At 32.7% G+C, this 18848-nt stretch overlaps 1 protein-coding gene and 1 pseudogene across 1 annotated transcript in view; both read left to right on the plus strand.

Annotated features, from left to right (window-relative positions):
- Window positions 1-5053, plus strand: part of LOC143076537 (lysine-specific demethylase 2B-like) — a 28899-nt gene extending 23846 nt beyond the window's left edge. The window contains exon 10 of the mRNA XM_076252362.1: window positions 984-5053. Coding sequence (XP_076108477.1) covers window positions 984-2195 — 1212 coding nt within the window. The 3' untranslated portion in view covers window positions 2196-5053. The remainder of the gene's footprint in view (window positions 1-983) is intronic.
- LOC143074171 (lysine-specific demethylase 2B-like) overlaps window positions 1-18848 on the plus strand; it is a 100877-nt pseudogene that overhangs the window by 41282 nt on the left and 40747 nt on the right.

The following is an 18848-nucleotide window of genomic DNA, read 5'->3' on the forward strand; positions in this document are numbered from 1 at the left end:
TGAGGGGAATATATGAGGGACAGTTTACATAAATCACATAGCATATTACTTCATTGGTAATTTTGTAATATAATGCCATACTATCAGGTTTAAGTTATGTATATAAGTTATTAAAATTTTATTCATTTTATGTATATTAAATAATATTGGAAGTAAATCAACTCATTTTAAAATACTGTAAATTCAGAAATTGCTGTGTACATTTTTTATTAAGACTGTTGAAGAATGGATAACAATGTGAGATTATATGTAATTATTTCAGGAATGGCTCCATACAAATAATGCAGTCAGAATTTTAAAATGCAAGTTTTTTAATTTTCATGATATCTTCAACTTCCTATCCTAAGTTTCAGGATAATAGAAACATCACAAAATTTCTGAATTTACAGTATTCAATTATTAAATTAATTTGATTTCTTTGAATCGCAAAAAAAAAGAAGAAACAAACAAATTTGTTTTTAAATTGTTACATCATCAAAATGAAAAAGTTCTCTGAAATTTGTTTTTCTTATAATGTATAGGAAGTACTGGATAAAAAGACCAAGCTATTCTTTTTTACCTTTTTGGTATTCAATCACAGCAAAATTTATGGAACAATCACAAATTTCATTTTTGTGAGTAAAAAAATCGAAATTCAATAGAATTTTCCATTGCACTATACTTTTAAGATCATTAATCAGAAAAACAAGATTTCATTTTGATGTTTCTTTTAATTGATTGTTTGATATGTTTTTGAATGAATAAATTTTATATAGTTCAAACTGAATTTGTGTTGTTCTTCCTCCCAACCTTTGACCTTGAGAAATGAAAATGGTGTAAAAAAAGCCAAAAAAAGTTGATAAATAAAAAATCTTGAATTAACATTTTCCTTCTAGCTGTTTCTTGAACAGAGAAGATCCAACACAAATTCAGACCAGGAACTAGTTTGTGAACTTTGAAATTGGAACATCAGTGTCCTTAACTCCACATCTTTGTACTTATAGGCACTTACATCACCAAGGGGAAGACGTCTTTATGGATTCAAAAAGTTCAGGAGGTCTGCTGGGTCAAAGGTCAGAAAGAAATTGTCAACAGAGGCATTAGATTTAGTTGAAAATGTTATGGACATTGATGTTCCATCTACTTCATACGTCGAACATGGAGCCAATCACACACCTTCAAAGTCAGGTTTCAGAGGTCCAGGTCAAGGCAAGAAGAGAAAAAAACTGATTGAGAGTGCACCAAATAATACTAATGATTTGCAGAAACCAAATAAACTGTTTGCACCTGGAAGAGGGGACATAACTCCAGAAATAATTGCACCACTAAAAATAGAACCTCTGAAAGATATAAAGCGATATGTGATACGTCCCCCACCCCCACCTCCACCAGCAGACTATTTTGTAATGAACAATGGTAAAAATCATCCACTCTGTAGAGAAATATGGATGAAAATATTTGCTCATCTAAATCCAACATCCTTGGTTAAAAGTTTGGGATGCTGTAAGACTTGGAATCGATGGTGCATGCATCATACATTATGGAAAACTATAAATCTCAGTGGAAAATACATTTATCAAGTTCATTTGATTGGTATTGTGAAACGACAGCCGTCAACATTAATTCTTAAATCATCAAAACTTACACACAAACAATTAGCTTGGTTGTTAGCTAGAATTCCTCAGCTGAAAACTCTTTCTTTGTCGTCATGTTCATGGGCCGTTGTTAGTGCATTAGGATTTGCTGTTTGTCCTCTTTTGTATGCTCTTGACATCAGCTGGATTACGATGTCCGACGAACAGTTTCGGGACATAATTCGTCCCCCAGCAGACAGACACCCAGGGATGGTAGATATAAGTCGTCTGCATAAATTAAAACATCTTTCGGTAGCAGGGACAGAAATTTCGAATACATCACTATCAGAAATTCCCAATCATTTAATATCACTAGAAAAATTAGACATCAGCTACTGCCCAAGGATGACTGACGATGGTATCCGACAGTTACTGTTGCCAGGCAACTCTGTGACTCAGTCTTTGATTGCTTTGGATATAAGTGGATGCACAAAGATCACAGATCGTGCAGGAGATTCATTCCAACATTGTACACAATTACAAACAGTTAAGATGGCTTCCTCTCCGCATATCTCTGCTAAGATACGGAAGAAATGTCCTGTGGTCTCGTTTATCACACAATCCTCATTCCAGATCACATGACTTGTCACATGATATGAGTTGCCTCAGGTAGAAATTGACCTTATGCAAGTCCTCCTGTACGTGTACATGTATAAGATGTTGACCAAGTTTCAAACTTAAAGTAATAGATTAACTTTGGTCTGTGTTGTAGGGTTTTTATGTCACTAAATTTGTAAACAGTTACAAAATTGGAATACTAGTAAGAATTTCTTTCAACCAGAAAAAATGTTAAAAAAAATATGTATTGATATTCAATTGATAATCATTTGCATATGTTGATTTCTATCCGAAACAGGTCATATTTTGATTTTGATAGTGCTTAGCAAAATAGGATAGATTAGTACTTAGGTATTGTTGTTTACGAAATTACTTTCAGAAGTAATTGGAGTCATTAAAGCATTTACAGGCATACTACTTACTATACATACACACATATATATACAAGAATATTAGCAGAATGTTATCATTTTATTTTAATTGACCACAACTGCTAAGCAAAGAGAGTTGAAGTTTATCAAACAAAGTTTAGAGGATGTGACCTTATGAAATAGAAGGTTAAGTTAATTATATCAGTTAGCCATTACCGGTACTCATATTGGCATTGCCATGAACAAAGTACAAAGGTTAAAATTAAAGTGGCATCAGAAAAATGAGTAAAGCTAAACTAGATGTTATCAGCTTAAACAAAGTGTTTAATGCCTATTAGAAGTGTCGCTTTTTTCTGACCATATTGCCTGTTTTCTTTGACTTGACAGCATAATTTACCATATTTAAGTTCCAGCATAAAACCGTGTGTAAGATTTATAAAGGGTAACATTTACCTTATGTATGTAAGTTATCATGCGACAATTTTGTATACTTTTGAAATCATGTTATATATTTTTATATTTACTTTTTGTCGTCTTTTTTTTTAAAGTGTTTCTGTCCACAATTGTGTGCATAGTTTTCTATCTTGACCCAAAGAGGTTATATAAATACGCAAGTTAAATTAAGCTAATGTAACCTATATTTCATTTCAATATTCATACCTATGGTTATGCAATCAGGTCATCTTTATGAATAGATTGGTTTGAATTGATATACTCTGAGTTTCATGTTTAAGTTGTTTCCCTTGGTCGCCATTTTAGACAGATTGATGGTTTAATTTCTTGTTTGACTAACCAAAATGCAGCATGCCATACATCGATTGATTGATTGGCGTTTAAAGCCACTTTCAACAGTATTGTGCTATTTCGTGGCAGTCACGTGCAGTTTTTATAAGTTGAGGAAGCTGGAGAGAACCAGCTATATGCTATACAACCAAGTCTAATACGAGATCCTTATTATGGGATAGGGATGAGTTAAAAGCAAGGCTATACAAAATTTAAATTGTTCAGAAATTTATTTTTTACTCAAGTCTAGCGGTCTGTATAACAGTTGAATTTGACTAATTTATGCAAGATTCTTTAAAAGAGTTTGTGCACTTAAACCTCCAAAATGGTATTATAAGGGAAGTAACTCTTGCTGAATTTGTATCAATTGAAAGGTAAACATACAGTATGAAATATAAGTCAACAGTTTTGGGTTTACAATCTTTAATATCAAATTATTTATAGTCATTTCATTTTGATGGAGGCAGGTCTTCCTTATTTTTCATTCCAGTTTAATAGGACATGTTATGTTTTGATATTCTTGAATATTTTTATAGACATCAAAAATCAAAGGTATTAGTTGTTACTGTATACTGGTAGTTGATGATGATGATTTAGCTTTTATGTTTTTTTGTTGTACAAATGTATTTTGTAAACATACTTTTTCTACCTCCTTTTTTCAATTCATTGCCACAGGTATCAAAAGTCTTATGTCTTGCATGCAAAATCTCAGTGCTATTATGCAAACTGATAAAAATCAGGACTTTTGTTAAGCATTGCTGATCCTGAAATTGCTATAGTTTCAAGAATGCAGTGTCAGGTCATAATCCTGGAAAAAGTCTATTATATCTAATGTTTACAAGCATGGTTCTTGTACATTGTTTTATGTTAATTGTATGAAGTTTTTTTGATAGTTTATTTGTAGCATGTTTACTTAGAATTTAGCTAGTTTTTTTTTTATATATGAAGTACAATTTCCTTCAGTTCCAAAAGCTTTTATTCAATAAGAATGACATTGTCTGGAAAACCATTTTTAGAGTTTAAACCAAAGTCATTCAGTAGAAGTAAGAGTAAATGATAGTTTCTTCCTCCCATAATCTTATTCAATACAATCATTGAAAATAGGTCTTGAAGAAATCTTAGAAAAATCCTTGGAATTTTTGTAAAAAATTTTGTAATGTGAAAAACCATATATGAAAATGTCTTTGAAGTTGAGGTAAAATCTGTGACAATTGTCATATAAAATTTTGTACTGTAAGTTATATGGTTCGCTACTGACCCCCAACCGATCCATAGAGGGTTAGTAAAATCCATAGGGGGTGAGGCTGGAGGCTGAATCCCCTTTTGATTTTATTCACCCTCTATGGTCAGTAGGGGGTCAGTAATTAACTGTATCACAAATTTATGGCACGCTGGAATTTTTCTGCTGTTTATTTGAAAAATAAACAATGAAACACAACAACATTAACAGATGACGTCATCATTAACAGTAGACATGACGACACGAACCCCCTATGAAATTTACTAACCCCTATTAAACTCACAAACCGAATGTATTTGCAGGAGTCATATTAAAAAGTTCATCATTTTGTTTACATTGTAGAATTCTGCTGTTTTGTGACTTTAAATATAGAAGTAGAGATCTTGATATGTATATGTTTACTGGTAGTATTTATAGTTTATTTGTTATTATTGGTCTGTGATAATAAGACGCCTCAATTCACATAAAATAAAACATATAACACAACATTTCATGTTTGATATTACTCAAAGTAAGTTATAGTTAGTAAAACTGGACTATGGGCTTTGTTTGCTCATTGTTGAAGGCTGCACAGTGACTAATAGTTGTTAATTTAATTATTTAAGTGTCATTTGGTCTCTTGTGAAGAGATGTCTCATTAGCAATCACACCGCATCTTGTTTTTTAAGCCCCACCTACGATAGTACAGGGGTTATGTTTTCTGGTCTGTGTGTCTGTTTGTCCATCTGTTTGTGTATTCTTCTGTTCATCCATCTGTCCTGCTTCAGGTTAAAGTATTTGGTCAAGGTAGGTTTGATGAAGTTGAAGTCCAATCAACTTGAAACTTAGAACACATGTTCCCTTATGATATGATCTTTCTAATTTAATTGCCAGATTAGAGTTTTTATCCTAATTTCATGGTCCACTTAACATAGAAAATGATAGTGCGAGTAAGGCACCCGTGTACTATGCACACATTCATGTTATATCTCTAGATAGAGTGGGTAAAACTGGCATACTCCGTTTGAGCTAGGAATGTTGCACCAAGCCTCCAAGGACATATCCTTCTACTTGTAACTCCCAGTCTTTTTCCTAAATGTCAGATGTTTTGTTAAAGAAGCAACAAATACCATTTTTAAACTTGTTTGGCTTGACCCAGAAAGGGATGAAACTTAATGACTACTATACACTACAACATGGAAACCTGAGGCAATTCCTATTAATTTAAAATACTGTAAATTCAGAAATAATGGCGTGCATTTATTATTGCGATTTTGTCATTTTAGACTTAAATGCAATTTTGAGAAAAATCCTGTTTATTTTATATAAAATATCTCAAAATGAGTGTTTAAATTATTGCGTTTACAACTCGGTCGCATTTTTTGCAATAATTTCTGAATTTACAGAAATGACAGAGGAAGAAATATAAAGAATCCAATAAATTAGAGCTATTTTTCTAAGATCTTTTAATGCTTGCAGTTTAAAAGTTTGGCTTGCTTGCTTGCTTTGTTTGTATAAAATTGAGAATGGAAATGGGGAATGTTTCAAAGAGACAACAACCAGACCATAGATCAGACAATAGTGAAAGCCACCATTGGGTGTATATAAAAATGTATACATGCTTGTTCAAGCACTGTAATTAAGATTGACATCTGAAAGTGAAAGATAGCCAGGGCTTCAGTTTGTATACATTATATTCTGCATTATATTTAGCATCCAACAACATTCAAGTACACAAACTGAAGCCCTGTCTATCTATTGATTGCATATATGCTCTTAATTACAACGATAAAAGCAAACATTTATAAATTTATACAAACAAAGCAACCAAACAAACCAAACCTAGAAATAAATTACATTAGGAAAATTACATAATGATGCCTTTTGACGCCTGTGTAGTGCCTCAGTTGAAACGTCTTACGGTACCTAAGGCAAATCTGATCAGACTTGATAAAATTTGTATCTAATATAAAAAGGATATACATGAGAATATCTGACTGAATTCCAGTCAGATATTCTCCTGTATATCCTTTTTATATTAGATACAAATTTTATCAAGTCTGATTCAGATTTTAGCAAACAGGGAAGTATGAGAAATGAATTTTTGATAATATGGTGACCAGTACACGGTGACACAAGGCCTCTCTTCTGCTCTCTACTGCAAGTTCTATAATTTTCAAGTCTTTCCATGGGTACACAACAACAAGGAAAACTAAGGCAATTCCTACACAGGCAAAAGTGCCATGCATGATTTACGCATGAAGGCCATTACATGCGTATATCATGCGTAAATCATGCGAAATATGAAGTATGCGTAAATCGCATGATCTTTATGTGGGGTTTTTGCATGTTTCAAACATGCATGTATCGCATAATTTCTAAAACGCATGATTTACGCATGAAGGCTATTACATGCGTAAATCATGTGTGAATCGTGCGAAAATCATGCGGTGTCTGGAGGATGCGTTAAACGCATGATCTTCACATGCGGTTTTCGCACGTAATAAATACATGCGTGTATCACATATATCATATATTGTAAACGCATGATTTACACATGAAAGCTAAGTACATGAGAAAGTCATTTGTGTATTATGCTCAACTCATCCGATTTATGTAATAGTTGTAAATTTCATGTGTTGTATATAAATCATTATATATACTGCACATATAAAGTCAATTCTTTACTTGCTTTTAACATTCTGCATGCCAGATCATGCCAGATGTACATGCATATTGTAAATCTCTGCTTAAAGCTTTGAACTTAAAATATTGGGATATGAGTACAAATGGAGTGATTTCTTTCCAGCAAAGACCACATGATTAATCTAATTTAATTAAAAATATGAAATATAAAAATAATTTAATACAGCAATTTAATGAAAAGGGTATTGTAATATACAAAATAAAATGGGCAGCCTCTCTTGACAACAGTTTCACATTTTTTTATATGATGAAAAGACAGTGAGTTTCTTAACGCTGATTTTTTTTAAATTTCTTCATGTACAATGAATTTATTTAATTTAAAATATTTTTGTACCATCAACATGATCAACCATAAACATATCTCTTCAGAAAAAAACAATGTTGATTTAAAGAATAGGTTTTTCCTGTACATTGTATGTAATTGAAAAAAATCTTTCTTTTAAATTTGAAGTTTATGTGTGTCCCTGACAGTCGGAAACCAGGTTGAAATAGAACAAAAGAATCGAAGCTCTTTGTTAGAGAAGGCGACAAAATTTTTAAAAGTTAATAGAAACAAACAAAATTGCAATTTTCTTCTCAATTACGAGGTGTTTTATTTCAAAAACACCATTTGCATAAGTTTTCAATTTATCTACTAGTACATAGTTAAGCAGAACAATTAGATATCAAGTCGACGACATGGGTATCTTTCAAGTTGGATGAAGAAAATGCATAACCTCCGATTTTTATGAAAAAAAATACCACGGACGGAAAACATGTCAATCTATTAGTTCAGTAATTTTCGTGTCTGCCCTTCTATTATGTGACTGAAGAAAAAATTCAAAAAAATGGGTAACAATTGTATCGAAAAGAGAAAATTGAGTGCACCTTTTTATGTTAGGGCGTGTTTGAGTTGAGTATTTTGTCTTGATATCGTACAAAGTAAGAATATTTCATACATCGTCTCGCTTCAGATTCCATCATTTTTATATATTAAAGCTACAGGTTGACTTTATAACACAAAAAAAAATCACAGTACTAAAAGATGAAATATATGGGTCAAGTGATCTCAAGTGAAATACCTATCTAATGAGTCACAAAAACAGAGAAGGTGTGTTCGAATAGCTATTTTTTTACTGAAAGTACTTGACGACAGTCTTTCAAGTTGGATGATGAAAATGCATATCTTCGAAAAATTTTAATTTTTTGTGTGTGATTACTAGGGTTTATAGTCTTCATACACTAAAAAAATCTAGTCTGCCCTTCCACGAAATATTTAATTAGAATTTTTCTAAATGTTTATGAATTTTCGAAAATTCCACCTGACAACCGATCAGACAATAGTTTTAAGTTAAATCAATGCAGCCAAGATTATTAACTGATGCTCATTAGCTAGTTGATGCATTTGTCTTTTAAAATACAACTGACATATAAGGATCGTAATGGTGCAATGTGAATAAATTTATCGGTTTCCAAGAGCAATATTGGTAGCGCGTCATCCCTACAATGGCTTCCATTTCTACGATTGTGAAAATGAACTGGCGTAATGGGGAGATAATTTTGACGAAGTAGACTCCTGACTGCTGAGTTACAAAAAGTGCCTAGTGTCTTCCCAACAAACAACTAAAGTAATGGTGGATGGCATATCAGTTAATGTTTTTCTTTATTTGAAGAATTTGGTGTTAACATGGTTAATGACAGATCTTTTGTTCTTGATTTATCACCACTTTGGAAAAAAAAAGTTTAAACTAATGATATAGAACTTGGAATATCTAAATGTGTTGTGTTGTGTTAATATTGTTATCGAGTATATATAACTTTCTCAAAAGTTTAGTACAATACCTTACATCTCTTTTTCTGTTTATATGTATATGTGTGCCAACTATCCGGCCCCCCCCCCCCAAATCTTTGACCAAAAGGCAGTTACATGTAGATGTATTTTAGACTTTAAAAGGTGCTTCATACAGTTATGACTATAATCAAATTAAAGTAGCCATTTACTTCGTCCCTAATAGTCCGGCCATATACAATGACAGAACAATGTACCATTATAAATTTATCATACATTTCTTCTTCTTTGGAGAGGAATATAAAAATCAAAAGACATAACTACCTGCTTCTATTCTATTTGTGTTTTAAGCAAGCATGTGGGAGAGGTTTACTGTTACATGTATAAACTTCCATTTGTGACCACCTCCTGCATGTCCTGCGGGTGGTTTCAAAAGTTACCCGCGCTTCTGGTTTTTCATTGGCAAATCCAGAGGGGGGTTCCGGGGGTTGGAACCCCCCTTTTTTTGGCCAATCAATGCATTTGAATGGGGACATATAGCTGGAGCTCACCCTTTATCCTGGGTTGGGAACCCCCCCCTTTTTTAAATGGCTGGATCAGCGCCTGTTTTTCAAAGTTCATAACTCCTCAATTCTTTATTCTATACATGTATAAAGGAAACAAAAAATGTCAATTTTCGAGGCATTTATAAATACCAGTGTGCGGGAAAACATTCACGGAACGGATTTTGATTAAAGTACTGCAAAGAAGTCGTTAGTTAAGATCAAATGTGAACACATTTTAAAATTGCGATTTATACCATGCAGACTTGGTAAGAAATTTTGACAGATTAGAAAGATGAAAGATAAGATAAAAAATAACAATACATGGTCTTTAGCTGTGTGTCTGCTGTTAACCGTGAAATCAAAGGAGGATACAAATTAATATTTTAATTTATTACCATAAATCCAATAAAACGAGAAAGCCTTAAATATAAAATGTTCATGCAGTAAAACACCAATAACTTTACATTACCATTACAAAGAAACTATAACGATTGTGCCAGGGACGGATCCAGAAATTTTGATAACTTTAAAAGAGGGAGGGCACTGACTGCTACTTGAAAGATTTTCCGCTCTATAGTCATGCTTCAGTGGTTCCCTATATATAATCCATTGCCTTCTTTGGGGAACACGAACCTCCAAAATACATGGGTGAACTTAGGTACTATAAATGGTAAACAGTTCGGAACGTTCTGCTGTCAACATGTGGCAACCTAGCCTCAGCAGGTTTTAGTAAAATTACAAATGAAGCTGGGACTATTATACTAACATAGTGAACATAAGGTTTGGCGAGCTTTTCGTGGAATATAAGAGATAGTGTTAAAAGTATGTGCATAGTTAATAAATCCATGAGTTGATTATTATAAAAGAAAAACATATTGTTTAACCTTGGACCAATAGATCGAGTCCAAAATTTAGCCATTTCCAGGATCAACTATGCTGATAATGTAGGCTAGCACTGGCTATTATTTGTGTATACCGTAGACCTTTGTAGAGTGTGCAATTCTAAGTCACAAAGACAGTAGCAAACTTAAAGTATATTTTCTAATAATATAACACGTCTTTAAATTCAGATTAGTAAAATGTATAATTCACTTATTAAATGAATATATTTGCATCCAAGACTTATTGATTAATCATTTTTGCGCCACTGTCAACAGTATTGACTATTTCTCAAAGGTTATTTCGTGGTGGTAAGTTTTTATTAATGGAAGAAGCTGGAGAGATCTTCGACAGGAACACTAACAAACCAAGAGTATTCCTATGTGTTGTATTTTATTTATTCACACTCTAAGATTTCTAAATTCTCTGATTTGATTAATTCTCGTTTGTCAACTTTCCCAAATTCCATCTCCCCCTTCTCCACAAACACACTACATCCCACATCACAAAAGGGGGCACAGCCTGAAGAATGTCAACCCCTCAGCAGAGTAACTTGATTCTGAATCATGGAAAAAATGTAAAATAAGTTAATGACTTAAACGAAATAAATAATAATCAGTCTATATGATATTATATAATTATTGCTTATTTATCATACCCGTAGCCAGGGGGGGGGGGGGGGGGGGGGTCGGACGAACCCCCCTTAAATAAGCACTGTAAAAGACAACGTTCTGTTCAAATTGTGACATTTTCTTTCAAATTGTCTTGTGTAATTTAGTTAAATACACAACGGGTACAAGCCGATCCCCAAGCTGATACATACAAACTTAAAATATATTGACTATATTCGATATTACAAAAAAAAGTGATATATATATAAAAACCTCTGATGTTACCTGAAACAAAAATACAATTAATTATTATTATATACACCAAACAAAAGATCGAATTATAAAGACCTTTGTTGATTACGTAACTTTAATTAATCAGGATTTGATTGAATTAAGTGATTACGAGTGGCATTACCTTAGTTCACAATCATCAGACAGTTGTTGAATAAACAAACTAATGATTTCGTTTATATATACTGTTCAAATTTGTCACAAATTCCTCCATATAGTGAATATAGTATATATTTTATTATGGGGCCGGATCGACTTGGGCCGAATCGACTTTGGGCCGGATTGACTTTGGGCCGTATCGGTTTTGGGCCGGAACGACCTGATACCGATGGATTTATGTACCCAATATGATTTTGTACTTGGAAAACGCAACGAAAGGTAAATATTATCTTACACATTCTTGACTGTGTATGCGCACTTTGGTATATGTTTTTGTATCTTGCCTGACAAGGGCCCATGATTGGAAAAATAAAATAATGTCTAATGTCTAATGTCTATATATATTTTTAAAGTTGACATAAAGGAAATGTAGCTTTGAAATAGGTTGTATAAACGCTAAGCTACATGCATCCTATATACCAATAACGTGAGGGACGGGTGGACAAATGGGTCACAAATGGACACGGGTAAAACAGTACGCTCGGGGCAGTTTGTCTAGGGACCAAAATATATAATAAGCGTTTATGATTGTGTTCTATTTTACAAAGCATTTGGTGACAACATTTATTTTTGAATAAGCAGGTCATAGTGGAATCAGTGGCGGATCCAGAACTTTGCCTAAGGGGGGGCCCTCTGACTGACCTAAGGAGGGGCCACTCCAGTCAAGCTTCAGTGATTCCCTATATAATCAACCAAATTTTCCCCACGAAAGGGGGGGCCCGGGCCCCCAGGGCCCCCCCCCCCCCGAATCTGCCTATGGGAATATAGTTGGGAAATCTGAATAATTTGTACATCATGTCAAACTCAACAACAAAACACAACCATTCCTGTAAGCCCAAGTGTAAATTAACGTGTACCAAAAGGATATTAAAATGTAAGTGGCGTGTTTTCAGTTTGTTTCTGCATTTGAAGAAATATAGGCAAACAAACATATCTCTTCATATTTTTTTGGCGTTCAGAGCGCTTTTCCTGGTTTACCTTCATCAAAATTCCGATTATTCATTTATTATTGGCCACTGGGTTTTATTTAATGAATCGTGTGATTGTAAATTTCAAGAAATAATTTTTGAAATACAGAATTGAAAGATAAGAAAAAATATGTAACAGGGTCTGAATGATCTAATTTTATTTTGTCCCAACGGGTGCGCATTAAGTGTTGACATCCCATTAATGGCAATATGACAGGTCTTTGTTAACTTTTTCCTCATTCCGATGTTGCTGTCCTATGTAAACTGCGCTTAAATGATTACAGTATTGGCAATCTATTTTTACAAGCTTCCTGAACCATATTTTCTGTACAGTCCAATAAAATTCCAAAACTTGTTACACTAATGGAAAATATCATAGGGAAAGTTGTGTACCAAAATAACCAAGTTCAATGACAATTTTATTCTTCTTTGTTAATTCCATTCCAAAAATCATTTTCTGCCTGATTTCCAACGACTGCTTGTAAAAATATGTATTTTCGATAAATTATATCCCGTACTATTTTCGAAAAGAATTTTATTTTTGTTTTTTGCAGGCAGCATTTTTTTTTGGCTACCATTTTAAAACGAATTGGTTTCTTGTGAAATTGCACTCATAGTGTCACAAAAATTCCCCGTATTTTCACACATTATCCTGCATTTCTATAGTTTGGATTTATAATTTTGAAAAAGATCATCGGGAAACAGCGTGCATCAGAGTTAAGCTGAGGTCACACATTCACGATTTTTACTGCCGTCCTTGACAGGACTATTCCCGATTAAAATTTGTCAAAAATTGAAAATATGGGAGGTTGCTTTGGAATACATGTCCCTCCTAGATGGGAATTTGTATGCGTCTCATCACGTTGCAGGCATATTGCATCCTATCTGTCTATCAATGTATATCTGTTTAGTGCATCTCAAGTCTCCTCCTAAACAACTGGATGGATATTGAAGAAATAAATTTACATGAGAAAGTTATAAATGTTACAGGGGAAATACTCGTTACTTTAATGTATGGCATTACTTTTCTTCTAAGCGAAACTCTTCCTGAATGTTTAATGGATTTTAATGAAATGTATATCGGAAAAGGTAATGGAAAGAGAAAAGGGAGGGAGAAGGGAGAAGAGAGGTGGGAGAAGGGAGACGAGGGGCGAGAGTAGGGAGAAGCTTACCCCCCTGTCCAGCCCCTTTAAGAATGAATAAATTGGCATCCGGAAGACTATCTATAGCTTTTTCTCTAACATGTCCAATATAACTTTAGTTTTGTTACACATCTTGGGGAAAATATATATATTATTCAACACAAATTTTGCCAAAATATCTTAAAGTATAGTCTTTGGCATGTTTCATGTGTTTATAATTTGCAGGCGAGGATCCAGCCATTTTAATTGAAAAGAGGATTTCAACCATTGGAACACAATGAAACGTTCAGCATTCATGAACACATTTTGTTGCTAAACATACATTTCGTTTGGGGCTTCTGTTTACATATTTGCCGAATTACATTGATTGAACATTTACCATAATTATATTTTACATTTCTCAACTGCTTGAAAAATGTAGATTTTTTGGGGGCTCGAAATGTGTAAACCGTACTACATTGTTACTGTTATTCTGAATTATTTGTATAATAAAAATTGATATATGTTTGAATATGAGTGTTGTCAACTTAAAAGTCTATGAACTTGCTTACCGTATAATGCAATATTCATTGTTGAAGGCTGTACGATTAATTTCTGTGTCATGTTGGTCTCATTGGCAATCACACCACATCTTCTTTTTTATATATAAAATGCTAACTTACATTCAAATCGTTTTCATTTTAAAACAATGCCTTTTTTTTTTAAATCTATGAAAGCCTTCTCTCTCCCAACATATGCCCAAGATGGAGTGAATAAAACTTTTCTTTTCTGCTCTCATTCATTGTGAATATATTTGGTAAATATTTATTTACAAATATAATATATCTGCTCTATTTTAAGGCATATTTTTAAATAGATAAATGGTATTTTTTTGTGATTAGATTCAACCTGCTGTCGAATTAGGGAATCTATTTAATAACAAACTATTGGATTTCTATACTTGGTATAGGTGATTTATGAATACACAAACATGACGGTTACCTACATTTTAAAGATAAATATATATGTAATATGTTAACATTTAGATTTCATCAAAGTATGTTTTCAAATAAAAATTGAAAATTTACATAACTGAGCTTTCTTCGTGAAATTGCAACGTGTATGTACGATCAAGGATTTGTAACTACATGTAACTACATGTACAAATCCTTGGTACAATGTAACACAATCTGTAAATTTTACGTTATTAACGTAAAATTGTGAACAAAACGTGTTACCATGTTTTATGCAGCCTCAGGAATATGACTGATATGAAATAATCAATTATGAAATGACAAGATAATTTTTTAAAACCATAACAAGTAGCTGGTGATGGAGCTCAGTAAAATTTGATACAAAGATGATTTTCTTTGACACTCTCAATTCATCGACATGTACAATTCTAGAAATTTTTATGCTAACATATTGAGTACTAAATAACTTTGTGGTACCACCTCCTCATATAATATATATATATATATAATGTTTGTAAATGTGGTCAGATATACAGTCAGGGGTACTACTTGTACAAGTGTATTTTATTTACTTGAAGAAGTAAAAAAAAATATACACATATCAGTAAATTTGTAGGATACTTATACAAGTGAATTTTATTTACTTGTATAGGTAAAAAAAAAATTGGCTTATTTATGTCCCTTAGGCATTCGGAATTTTTTACTTGTATAAGTAAAAAATTCATCCTTTCTTCTTTTCTTTAATTCTTAAGATTTCTTTGCTCTAATAGAACTTTAAATTGTGTAACCTTTACAGATGTCTTTACTAATCATTTAAGTGTAATTTCATGGACAATGAAAATCCCATTTGTCTGTTATCTTCATAACACTGCTCATTTACAAGCCCCCAAGGAGTAATTTTGGATTGCCTTGCGCAAATATACAAGATCTTTGCTCAATCAGTTTCTTTGATGAATTAATAAGGTGAAACATTGAACTTTAATGAAAAAATTTGAGCAAACCTGGGAAAAATCATTAAAGGCATGATTTTACATCTCAAAACTTGAGTATTTTTGTGGGATTGTAAGAAAAATTTACTTATACAAGTAAATTTTTTAGAAAATTCAGGGGAGATTATTCAAACATTATTTATTTACTTATATGTGTATATTTTTTTTTACTTCTTCAAGTAAATAAAATACACTTGTACAAGTAGTACCCCTGACTGGATATATATGTGTTTGTACGTTTGTGTATAACCAATTTGTATTGTCTTGGTATCAATCCTGTAATTTTGGATTTTAGACCAATAAAATATCTTATCTTTTATCTTATCAAAGCACACTGTCCATAGGCGGACCCAAGGGGACGACCCGGGTCCCCCCCTTTTTTGGGAAAAAATTTGGTTGATTATATATATAGGGAATTACTGATGCATGACTGGAGCGGACCCCCCTTAGGCCAGTCACCAGGCCACCCCCTTAAGAAAAGTTCTGGATCCGCCACTGCTGCCCCATTTAATTTCTTGATTGTTTAGTCAAACCCAATATTTAGGATCATATACATACGTAGGTGACCTCATTTATAACCAGAGATATATGATACAAATATATATGTATATATAATATAAGGTAGAAAGATAAGAAAGGAAAAGGAATGATTACCTGTTTACCAAGTCATCATAAATTATACCGTACATTACTTATCTTAATTTGGTTTTTTAAAAGTTAAATTGTATAATTTTCTTCATTTAACTCCAGTATTTTTCAAAAGATCTTCTTTTATTCCTACCTCCATGACTCTTAAAGTTCTCCTGTACATTCACTCTGAAAATAATAGTTGGGCAAAGCAGTCAAAATTTACTTCTTTAAAATAATGCAACAATGAATAAGATAAGAGATAAGATAAAGATATTTTATTTCCTAATCATAGGGCTCATAACAAGCATGTAATCACATAAAGTAAAAATAAATGAATACATTAATAACGGACTAATTTCAATGCTGTGGACAAGTTTCATTTAAGAAATTCTGATTAGTTGTTGGATTTATAGTTGCTTAATGTCCAGTGGCAAATATTTCATTCATGTTCTTGACTAAAAAAGCCTCTTTGTCATGGGTGATACAAGTAAGTGACTGTTAGATTAATGTTTTTTAAACCATTGTTAACCATCATAACAGAAAAAGAAAGAGAAAACTGATTTTGAAAGCAAGACATTGACTCTACACATGAGCTCAGCATTCAGCTTTTGTTTTACAGAGAGTTGAAGAAAGTTTTTCAGAATTGTCTTTTATGTATTTATCTCCCTTTGACAGAGTTGAAAACCTTTAGTCTAAAGATCTGTTGAGAGGAGCATGAAGAGGTTGTCGATCGTAATCTTAAATGATATTTTTCTCTTCTTTCAGAGAGTGAAAGAAAAGAAGATTTATTCAGAGGAAGGTATTGATGATGATGAGATTGAAGGGAAAAGAACGTACAGTGTGGAGGAAAAACTTAAATCCACCAAATATAACAAGGAATTTGTTAAAATATTGAAAGGGGAAGGTTAGTATACTGTATGGAGAACAAAGTGTGTACAAGGGGAGGTAACTCTCATTGCAACCAAGTGGTCATGACTTGTTCATGAGTTGTATCCCCTTGTTTCATTCTTGTAGAGTTACATTCTAGATGAGGTATGTGCAGGAAATGCTATAGACATGAAAGATATAAGGGTGCTATAAACAGTTTCGTACTAAAAACTAGGGGTACATACTGATGGAATTCCCTGCTATTTATATACCACTAAATGAAAAAGTTGATTGTTTTTTATGTTCAATGTGAAAAACATATATTGAAGTTCAATTAAAATGCCACTTTTGTCAAGATTTAAAAAAAAAAATGTTTTTGTGACTTCCTACTATATGGGAGGCAACTCCATAAACAGCTGATTTTCACCTGTTGCAAAAAGCACTTTGATTTGTCAGGTAAGATAGCTCCTTTCGGAGCAGGCGAACGTAGGCTGAAACTACATTTTCTTAAATCAGCCGGATAAGCTCTTCGAAATGCATATTATAAGAAATCTCAAATATATGCACAGGTTACTGATCCGTGTGTCCAAAGGTGGTCTGTTTTTAAGGTTTTTTAGGGGGAAAATGCCTAATTTCCAGCTGATAACTTGTACCAATTTGCATGTTTAAACAAGAGATGTTGGATTTTTTTTTATTTATTCAGAAAGTTCATAGAATTATCTTTCCATTGATGTATAGATATCTATATAACTATGAATATCTGACTTCTGCATGATGGGTCCACTATTACATGCCCTGTTACAGAATGACGTCACGTAAAAAACTGTTGATTGCACCCTAAGAAGATGTGGAATGAGTGCCAATGAGACAACTCTTCATCCAAGTCACAATTAATAAGTAAATAATTATAGGTCAAAGTACGGTTTCAACATGGAGCCTTGGCTCACATCGAAAACAGCAAGCTATAAAGGGCCCCATAAATTACTGGTGTAATAAGTAAAACCATTCAAACGTGAAAACCAACGGTTTAATCTTTATAAAAAACGAGAAACGAGAGAAACACTATATAACCACATTAACAACCACAACAACTGAATTAGGGTGTCGTAAACAGCGAGAATTAGAAATTAAATCCACGATAAATTATGTTAAAATTCAGACAATTAAAGTTTAGTGATCAGTGTGGATAACAAATTTAATTCACATCCTTGCACATACATAAACAAGTCCAACAAATAATATTTCAATATAATTTAATTTTGGATGTAACACATCTTTTGATTGGCTGACGCTGTTTTGTTTATCAGCTCATAGACAAAATTTTGTCATGTGACCTTGATGTCATCAACATTTTTTCATAGTTTACGCCGGTTTAAAATGGAATTTAGAATTAAATTATAAGAAATGACTGTAATATTTTTTTCTGCCTTTTAGAAATAACATAAAAATTGTGGTGCACACTATGAAATAACCAGCTATAGTTAGTGTACACCACATTTTTTATGTTATTTCTTCATAGACATAAAAAAATATTACAGTTATTCCTTAAATAAAAAAGAAATTGTGGTATGATTGCAAATGAGACAACATTCCACAAAAGTCTTGTTGTGGCAAGCCCTACACTGACATAAAACATTTGTTTGCCATTACACAATTCAGATACTTTGGATAACAAATCAAATTCACAAAATATATCAAGAATGTTCAAATTGTGAAATGAGGAACAGAGGGGATAAATGAAAAAATATATTCATAAAAATAAAAGCAAGTCTTGTTGTATTGAAAAGCAGAAGGTT

This window comes from Mytilus galloprovincialis, chromosome 5 (genome assembly GCF_965363235.1).
Source record: "Mytilus galloprovincialis chromosome 5, xbMytGall1.hap1.1, whole genome shotgun sequence".
NCBI lineage: Eukaryota > Metazoa > Mollusca > Bivalvia > Mytilida > Mytilidae > Mytilus > Mytilus galloprovincialis.